Here is an 8905-nt window from a genome sequence, read left to right as displayed (position 1 = left end):
GGGGGGGGTGGGAAGCGAGGTTTGGAATGCAGGGAGGGGCAGCCACGGAGCCGAGGGGTAGGGAGAGAAGCGAGAGGCTATTAAAGAATGGAAAGAGGCCCCGGGAACCCCATACCCCGCATGTCTCTACTCAGCCCAGGATCTCCCATCCCACCTCACTACCCATTCCCACACCCCCAATTCCCAAGGCCAGCTAGGACCTGAGAGATTCAGGTCTTACCTTCCTCCTCCTCCGCAGCCTCCTCATCTGGAAAGGGGTGATGATGCGAAAGAGAGGCATTAGGAGCTCTAGGTGTGCAGGGTACCAAGTGTGTCCCAGAGATCCAGGGGTCCAGACCCCAGCCCTCCTCCCTCAGACCCAGGGGTTAATGCCCCAGGTAGGAGATTAGGTGAATAAGGTGACCCTCTGTGGCTCGCTGCAGAGGACTCAGGAACATTTTCACTTGCTGCCCAGAAGGTGCCCTGGGAAGAGCTAGAACTCAGCCAAAGGGGGCCCTTAGGTCTAGACCCCACTCCCCCCACTGTCCCAAGGAGCCAACTTCCTCTTGCCAAGCCAAGATCTTCCAAGCCAAGATCGACAAGCAGGCCAGCCCACACCCCACTCACCTTCTGCCTGCTCCCTAGAAACATAGACAGGGAGAGAAGTGGGAGGGAACAGTTAGGCATCCTGCTGTGAGAGGGCCTCTCCACACAGCAAGTCCCAGCCCTGCCCGTGGCATCACTTACTCCTCATATTCCTGCTCTTCAGTGTCGGACATCCTGGAGTAACCTAGGGACCACAGAGAAGAGACAGGTGAAGATCCTGAGAAAGAGGGCTGGGCCTGGACTCCTAGGTCTGAGGGAGGAGGCTTGGCTTGGACTCCTGGGTCTGAGGGAGGAGATGGGGGCCTGGGCTCCTGGGTCTGAGGGAGGAGGGCTGGGGTCTGGACTCCTGTTTCTGAGGGAGGAGGGCTGGGTCTGGACTCCTGGGTCTGAAGGAGGAGGGCTGGGCCTGGACTCCTGGGTCTGAGGGAGGAGAGCTGGGCCTGGAGTCCTGGGTCTGAGGGAGGAGGGCTGGGGCCTGGACTCCTGTTTCTGAGGGAGGAGGGCTGGGTCTGGACTCCTGGGTCTGAAGGAGGAGGGCTGGGTCTGGACTCCTGGGTCTGAGGGAGGAGGGCTGGGGCCTGGATCCCTGGGTCTGAGGGAGCTATAGTGGAATCTGGACCCTTGGGTCAGAGTCAGGAGGGCTGGCACCCAGAATCCTAATCTGTGCTTGTGAGCAGGGAGGCATGGAGGCATGGTCCCAGTCTTATGCCAAGCCTGCATACCCTGCCCACCCCCACAGCTGTCCCCTTTTGTCCTGTGACAGGTCCATGGGAACCTGATCCCAGTGGGATTAGGAGATATTGGAAAAGGGACAGGAGCTGAAGACAATAGCTGCCACACCCCTGGTGCTATTTTGGGGGACTGTCACAGACAGTGAAACACAGGACATTTCCTAAGAAGGAATTTGAGAGCTGGGGCTCTCTCCCGCTACTACCCCGCCACTACCCTCTCCCATCCCAGCACCCTTGGCTGGGAGGCCCTCTTCTCTTTCCCTCACATCCACACAGGGATGAGTGCATTAAAAGCAGATTCATCTGGAATCCCTAAAGAACTTGCCTCCCCACCCTGAACCCTGTGATTCTCCAGACTTGAAGATTCCCCAGGTTGAGACCTCCAAATCTCGGTACCTATGGATTCTGAGATCCCCCCGCCCCCCACCCCAATCCATTGCCTCTGGTGTGTGGGACCAGGAAATCTCAGTATCTGTAGATGCTGATTACTCAATTCATAGTGCATGTCTGTGCACTTACATGTACTCTGGGTTTGTTTCTTTGTTTCATTGGAGGGGGATGTTGGCCTTGAACTCACTATGTAGTCAAGGATGACCTTGAATTGCTAAGCCTGCTGCCTCCACCTCCAGAGTACTAGGATTACCCAGCTGACCCCAAGGTAAAAGACCTCAGGATCTAAGATCTCCTAATAAAACCTGACACCTAAGCTCAGAGGCCCCATTCAAAGTACCCTGAATTATGACACCACCAGTTCTCATAGTTCTGGTGGTCTGGTTGATTTAGGAGATGGGGTCTCACTCTGTTACTCTGTTTGGCCCTGAACTCATAACCCTCATGCCTCAGCCTCTCAAGGACTGTACCACCACACCCAGCACTGATAAACCCTAAAGTTCTATACTCTGAGTCCCTTCTGGGTCCTCATCCTTCAGATTTCCTAAACCCCTAATACCAGGACCCACTGTGCTTCAAGCAAGGATAACCCAGCTTTCTGAGAGTCCCCCAGCCTCTGAGACCTCCACAGTATAAACAAGGGCACCCCCAGACTCTGTAACCCACAAATCCTAATCCCTTGCCATCCTAAATCTTTCTTAAATTTCAGGCTCAACTATGTGGTGTTGCATGCTAGTATATAATCCCAACACTCAGAAGGCAGGATTGCTTGCAAATTTGAAGCCATCCTGGGCTACAGAATGAGATCTTGTCTCAAAAAAAGACAAAACGAAAAAAGGAGGAGGAAGAGGAGGAATACGAGGAGCCAGAAGCTCCCAAGTTACAAATTTCAGATCTCCATGTTCCTACCTCCACACCTGGTCCCCACCCCTGTCCTGCCCACTCCCCCAAAGACACCAGTGAGGGGAACTTAGAGCCCCATTACCATTACCTAAGGCTGGGTCCACAGATGCTGTAGAGGGAGTCTGAGGCTTCTGAGGGCACTGATGCACCGGCTGGGTTTATAGCTGGATGCTCAGCCCCGCCCCAGGTTGGAGGAGGGGGGAGAGGATTCCTCTGTTCAAACAACCATCCCACAGACTCCAAGACTGCTCTGCCCCCTCTGGCTCCTGTTTCAGGGTCGGACTAGCTCTCATCTGCTTCCAGATCTCTGTTAGATTCCATCAGAGCTACCCTAGAGACTCAGCTGGGTCAGGTACCCCACAAACTCCCTCAAGGTACCAAGACTGGAGTCCCCAAGACTGGTAAGAGTACAGGAAGAATGCTTAATGACAAAATGGGGGGTGCTCCAAGTGGGGCTTCCTGTTTCCACCCCTCTGTGGCTCTCTGGGCCTCTGTTTCTCCTTTCTCAAACTTCCTATAGCCCCTGTCTCCCATCTCTGGCTTCCATCTGCATATTCTGTGTGTGATTCTCTCCATCTCCCCCCCTCTGTCTCTGTCCATCTGTCTCCCCCTCCCCACCCCCACCCCTTTGTCTGCCACCAGGATTCCACCGTGGTGACAACAGGCAGTTAAAGCTGAGAAACAGGTGTAGGGAGGAGGGGAGAGGATGGGGTGTCAGGCTGGAGAGACCTCACCCTCCCAGCCCCCCTCCCTCCAACACAGATCTTTTTTTTAGTATCCTCCAGCTCCTCCCGCCAACCTACCCCCTTTTTCAGCTAAGCCATGACCTTGAACTCTAGGGAAAGCCAGTGCCAGGAAAACAGGCTTCCTGGCCCCTGTGCCTCTCAGAAACTGTCCCTCATGGTCTCCCCATCTTTATGGGTTCGTTTGTGTGTTTGGGGGGAGTCTCTCTTCTTGTCTTGGGTTTTTGCTCTTTTTGGCTCTTTTCTTTCTAGACTTACAAAACTCTGCATGGTTTTTGGTTTGGTTTGGTTTGGTTTGGTAGAAGGTAGGACAAGGTCTCATGTAGCCCAGGCTAACCTGGAATTCAGTATGTAGCAAAGGGTGACCTTGAACCCCTTATCCTCCTGCCTCCACCTCCTGAGTGCTGGGATTAACATGGTTTTCTCCATATGTCTGTCCTTGTATTTCTGTGGGTGTATTTGTCTACAGCTAGGTTTCTGTCTTTTTTTGGCTCTGCCTTTCTGTGTGTGGGCCTGTATGAGTCAGGGTTCTCCAAAGAAACAGAACCGGTAGGATAAATATGTATGTATAGAGATTTATCAGCTTAGCTCACAGGATAGAGTCTGAGTAGTCCAACAATGGCTGCACCACTCTGGAGAGGCTGAGAATCCGTAGTCGCTCAGTCCATGAGGCTGGATGTCTCAGTAGTCCCAATCTGGTGCTGAAGGTCTGACGAATTCCAAAAGATCAGCTAGTCTTCAGTCCACAGCAGCAAGACGAACTCACCAGCGAGAGAGAAGGCAAGCAGCAAGAAGCCTGGCGCTCTCCTCTGCTGTGGCCTTTTATACCGGCTGCCATCAGAAGGTAACACCCACATTTAGGGTGTGTCTTCCAGCTTCAGATGATCCAGTCAAGAAGTTCTCTCTCATTTCAGTTAACGCCAGATCCAGTCAAGTCGACACCCAGGATTAGCCACACAGAGCCACATGTCTATCTTGCTCCTCCTGAATGTTTCTCTTTGTGTCTCTGCTGTTCTCTTTGGGTTTTTATTTCTATCTCTTACAGAGTCTCCATCATCTGTCTGCCCCACTGTGCATACATTTGTGTCGTTATTGCCCTTCTTAACACTTCTTTCCTTTGGATTTGCATGTACTGTGCCCTCTGCAGAGGAGACTGCCCAGAGTTAAAAACCCAGCTTGCCTGTGACCCCCCCAACCCTGTATGGTTTTGATACCAGCCCTCAGTTTCCCCATCTTTCTTATGCCTAAGCCCTGCGCAGCATACACAGAGTCACTGTCAGTTCAGAGAGAAAGTTTATTATTCAAGGCCTTTCTCAATGCACAGGTGCAAGACGAGGTCTCAGCCCTCAAACTTTTTCTTGCGGCCCTCCATTCCACTCAGTGCATCGATGTTCTTGCGCCAGTCCCCCACCTCCCGGTTTTCCTGAAGGCATGAGGTCAGAGGTAAGGGACTCTTCCTGGTCTCCCATCCCCTAAATACCCTCCGTCTCCCTTCTAGCTTGCAAGGCCACACCACTGGATGCTTGTACAAGAATTTGATTTTAGAGCACTTCCTGTCCCCCTCCTAAAATCTGGTCAGCTTCCCCCTTGTGCTTCCTGTCTCCCTCATGCACTTCCTGTCCTCCCTTGCACTTCCTGTCTCCCCATGCACTTCCTGTCTCCCTCAGGCACTTCCTGTCTCCCCATGTACTTCCTGTCCCCCCATGCACTTCTGTATCCCTCAGGCACTTCCTGTCCCCCCTGCACTTCCTGTCCCCCATGCACTTCCTGTCCCCCCTTGCACTTTCTGTCTCCCCATGTACTTCCTGTCCCCCCATGCACTTCCTGTCCTCCCTCAGGCACTTCTTGTCCCCCCTTGCACTTCCTGTCTCCTTCAGGTACTTCCTGTCTCCCTCAGGCACTTCCTGTCTCCCCATGTACTTCCTGTCCCCCCATGCACTTCTGTCTCCCTCAGGTACTTCCTGTCCCCCCATGCACTTCCTGTCCCCCCTTGCACTTCCTGTCTCCCCATGTACTTCCTGTCCCCCCATGCACTTCCTGTCCTCCCTCAGGCACTTCTTGTCCCCCCTTGCACTTCCTGTCTCCTTCAGGTACTTCCTGTCTCCCTCAGGCACTTCCTGTCCCCCCCTGCACTTCCTGTCCTCCCCTCAGGCACTTCTTGTCCCCCCCTTGCACTTCCTGTCTCCCTCAGGTATTTCCTGTCTCCCTCAGGCACTTCCTGTCTCCCCATGCACTTCCTGTCTCCCTCAGGCACTTCCTGTCCCCATGCACTTCCTGTCCCCCATGCACTTCCTGTCTCCCCTTGCATTTTGTGTCCCTTTCATACCCTATTGCCTTCATTGCAGTTCCTGTTTCCCCTCCAGCATCTCTGTCTTTCTTGTGCATTTCCTGCCACTCATATACTTCCTGTCTGCCATACTTCCTGTTGTTCTGCTATCTTTCCCTTCCACTTCCTGTCTCACTCATGTCTTTCACTCATGTCTTCTGGTCCCCCAAATACACTTCCTGTCTGCATCTGTGCTGCTTCTCTTCCTATGATGCGTTTCCTCCTTTTGCTTCCCTTCTGCACTTACAACACTTTATTTATTTATTTACTTATTTATTTGTGTTTCATATGTACGAGTGTTTTCCCTGCATGTATGTTAAGTACACCACATGCATACAGTGCCCACAGACACCGGAGAGGGTATTAAATCCCCTGGAACGGGAGTTAAGGACCATTGTTAGCCACCATGTGGGTGCTGGGAACCAAACCCAGGTCCTCTGCACGAGCAGCCAGTGCTCTTAACTGCTGAGCCGTCTCTCCAGGCCCACCTTCTACCTTTCTAAAAATATACATTCATTGTTCAAAATAATGGTTTTCATTATGACATTTTCATACATGTATATCATGTATTTTTATAATTTATCCTCCAAATGCCTACTTACTCTGTCCTCACTTCACCCCACAGGCTTCTCCTTCTTCCCAAATAGTTCCCCTTTTACTTCTACGGCAGATATACATGTGTAAATACACACACATACAAATATATAATCTACATTCCTTATATAAGAGACCTGTGATATTTGTCTAAGTCCATCTATTTTCCTCCAAATGCACAATTTCCTTTTTCTTTATGGCCGAGTAAAATTCCATTATATGGGGCTGGAGAGATGACTCCGCGGTTAAGAGCACTGGCTCCTTTTGCAAAAACCCAGGTTCAATCCCCAGCACCCACATGGGGGCTCACAATCATCTGTGACTAGTTCCAGGGGATCTGACACCCCCTTCTGGCCTCCACAGGCATTGCATGACACAGGTGCACTTATGTACATGCAGGCAAAACACTCATACACATAAAATAGAAATTAATTAATTAAAATTCCACTGTGTGCATGTACCAGATTTTCATTATCCTTCATCTGTATGTGGGCATCTAGGCTGGCTCTATTTCCGGATTATTGTGTATAGAATAGCAATACACTTCTTATGTCCTACCCACTCTCACAGAAACTTCCTGACTCCTTGCTTCTTCCTCTCTTCCTGATGCACTGTCTTCCTTTTTAACTTCCTGGCTCCTACTTCCATTTGCTGTGCTCTCTACCTCTCACTGGGTTCCCATGGCCAGCTGCTTTCCACTAGAACTCCCAGCACATCTTCCCTCTGTCTAGACTCTAAGACTGTTGCCCCTCAGACCCCCTCAACTATCTTCTTTTCTGGCCCTAGCCCACACTCACCTTCTCAGTGTCCTCCTTCTTCACCTGCTTGAGGTGGGCCCGAAGGTCCAGGGACTCCTTAGCCCTGGTCCCCAGCAGAGCCTGCATCATGGCATCTGCAGAGATCCTCACCCTTCGCAGGGTGGGCCGCTTAAACTTGCCACGCAGGTCATAGATCTTCTGGGTCAGATCTGCAATCTGGGGGGGTGACCATATGAGGTATGGAGACCCCTCCTCTGCTTCTCCCCCATGCAGTGCTTCTACCCTGCAATCCCCTCCCAGCCCTCTCCTGCTTCCAGTATCTAAGCCGCCTCCTCCTCTCTTCCAGTTCAGGCTCCAGGTTGAAGCTTCTAATCTTGCAACTTCATGATCTTCCTGATACACCCCAGCCACAGGTCTCGGATCTTCTGACAGTGAGGCCCAGCCATGCCCAGATCATAACTCCTCAGCCTGCACCTGAATTCAGTGCTCCAGCCACATGTTCCCACAGACACTTATGAGTCCCAGGCCCTGACTGGCATGTGCTGTCTCTAGGCTAGAGCCGCCTTCCCTAGACAGAGTGTACTCATCCTGCTCCCTGCACTCTGCTCAGAGTTATCCTGCATCTCAAGCAAAAGCAGCCACAGCCGTCAGCCTCAGGCCCCAGTTCTGAGGATCTTGACCCACTCTGAAGGTGCCCAGGCTGCCCGGGGTTCCCACCTCTTTGATGTTCTTGGTGACTTTTGCCTCCACATCATATCTCTCTTCATCCACCTTGTCCACTCGGGCATGGAGCTGTCGGCATAGGTCCTGATGGAGGAAAATAGGTGTTGTGAGAGGGAGGTTGGAGACACTGGAGACAGGGTTGCCTGGTCTGAGCGGGCAGAACTGGGGCCACGACTCCTGAGTTTGAGGGAAGAGCTGGGGTCTGTATCCCTGGATCTGAGGGAGGAGGGCTGGGGCTGGACCCTTGGGTCTGAGGGAGGAGGGCTGGGGTCTAGACTCCTGGGTTTGAGGGAGGAGCTGGGGTCTATATCCCTGGTTTGAGGGAGGAGGGTTGGGACTGGACCCTTGGGTCTGAGGGAGGAGGACTAGGGCATGGACCTCTAGGTCTGAGGGAGCAGTGCTTGGGGCTGGGCCCCTGGGTCTGAGGGAGGAGGATTGGAATCTAGAGCCCTGGGTCTGAGGAAGGAGGACTGGGGCTGAAACCCTGGGTCTGAGGGAGGGGAGCTGGGGTCTGCATCTCTGGATCTGAGGGAGGAGGGCTAGGTCATGGACCTCTGGGTCTGAGAGGGGAGGGCTGTGGCTGGAGCCCTAAATCTGAAAAAGGGCTTGGGGTCTAGAGCCCTAGGTCTGAGGTAAGAGGAGCTGGTCTCTGATTATCTGTTCCTGAATCTATGGATTGGACAGTCTGAACCTCAGGGGAAAACGTAGGTGGGAACCAAGAATCTGAGATTCTCTGATCTGGCAGATTTAAGGCTGGGGAGCCTGTGTTTTGAGGCTGTGCAACTGCGGCATTGCTTTCAGTAAGGACTGCAGTACTGGACGCCAGGTCCTGAACAGAACGGGAGATAGTGCCAGCGTTCCCGAGACTCAAGGGATGCCAGATCAGAGACTTGTGAGCCAATACCTGAAGTTCTTCGAAGCCCAGCCCAGCCAACTCCAGAGGCTGGCAGCGGGTGCTCAGAGCCCGTCCTTTTTCTCCTCGCCGCTCCTCTGCCTCCCGCTCGATATCCTGCTTTGCAATCTGCAGCATCAGAGTCTGCAGAACGGTTGGAGGAGATGGCAGAGTCCCCAAAATATAGGAATAAAGATTTGCTCTCGACCTTCCAGAAAGCCAGCACATCCAAGTTGTCTCTTGCCCTGTGTGTGTGGGGG

At 52.7% G+C, this 8905-nt stretch overlaps 2 protein-coding genes and 1 long non-coding RNA gene across 4 annotated transcripts in view; 1 reads left to right on the top strand and 2 right to left on the bottom strand.

The window, feature by feature from the left end:
- Tnnt1 (troponin T1, slow skeletal type) overlaps positions 1-2786 on the bottom strand; it is a 12556-nt gene extending 9770 nt beyond the window's left edge. Inside the window, exons 1-4 of one of the 2 annotated variants that reach the window (XM_008846675.2) lie at positions 2698-2786; positions 727-769; positions 607-620; positions 221-247 (exon numbers count right to left, since the gene is read on the bottom strand). In XM_008846675.2, the coding sequence (XP_008844897.1) occupies positions 221-247; positions 607-620; positions 727-758 (73 nt within the window). In that variant the 5' untranslated portion in view covers positions 759-769; positions 2698-2786. The remainder of the gene's footprint in view (positions 1-220; positions 248-606; positions 621-726; positions 770-2697) is intronic. The other variant, XM_008846676.3, reaches the window with a different exon arrangement.
- LOC115072615 lies at positions 729-7741 on the top strand. Its single transcript, XR_003851654.1, has 4 exons — positions 729-793; positions 2885-3010; positions 4677-4795; positions 7377-7741. It is a non-coding gene; the product is annotated as an uncharacterized LOC115072615 (long non-coding RNA).
- The window catches only part of Tnni3 (troponin I3, cardiac type), a 5986-nt gene continuing 1709 nt past the window's right edge, over positions 4629-8905 (bottom strand). Inside the window, exons 5-8 of the mRNA XM_029570179.1 lie at positions 8658-8789; positions 7748-7837; positions 7070-7246; positions 4629-4775 (exon numbers count right to left, since the gene is read on the bottom strand). Of these exons, the coding sequence (XP_029426039.1) occupies positions 4692-4775; positions 7070-7246; positions 7748-7837; positions 8658-8789 (483 nt within the window). The 3' untranslated portion in view covers positions 4629-4691. The remainder of the gene's footprint in view (positions 4776-7069; positions 7247-7747; positions 7838-8657; positions 8790-8905) is intronic.

Source organism: Nannospalax galili, unplaced genomic scaffold (genome assembly GCF_000622305.1).
Source record: "Nannospalax galili isolate Female #2095 unplaced genomic scaffold, S.galili_v1.0 scaffold842, whole genome shotgun sequence".
NCBI lineage: Eukaryota > Metazoa > Chordata > Mammalia > Rodentia > Spalacidae > Nannospalax > Nannospalax galili.
The sequence above is the reverse complement of the archived record's forward strand: the minus strand, read 5'-3'. Positions and strand labels throughout refer to the sequence as shown.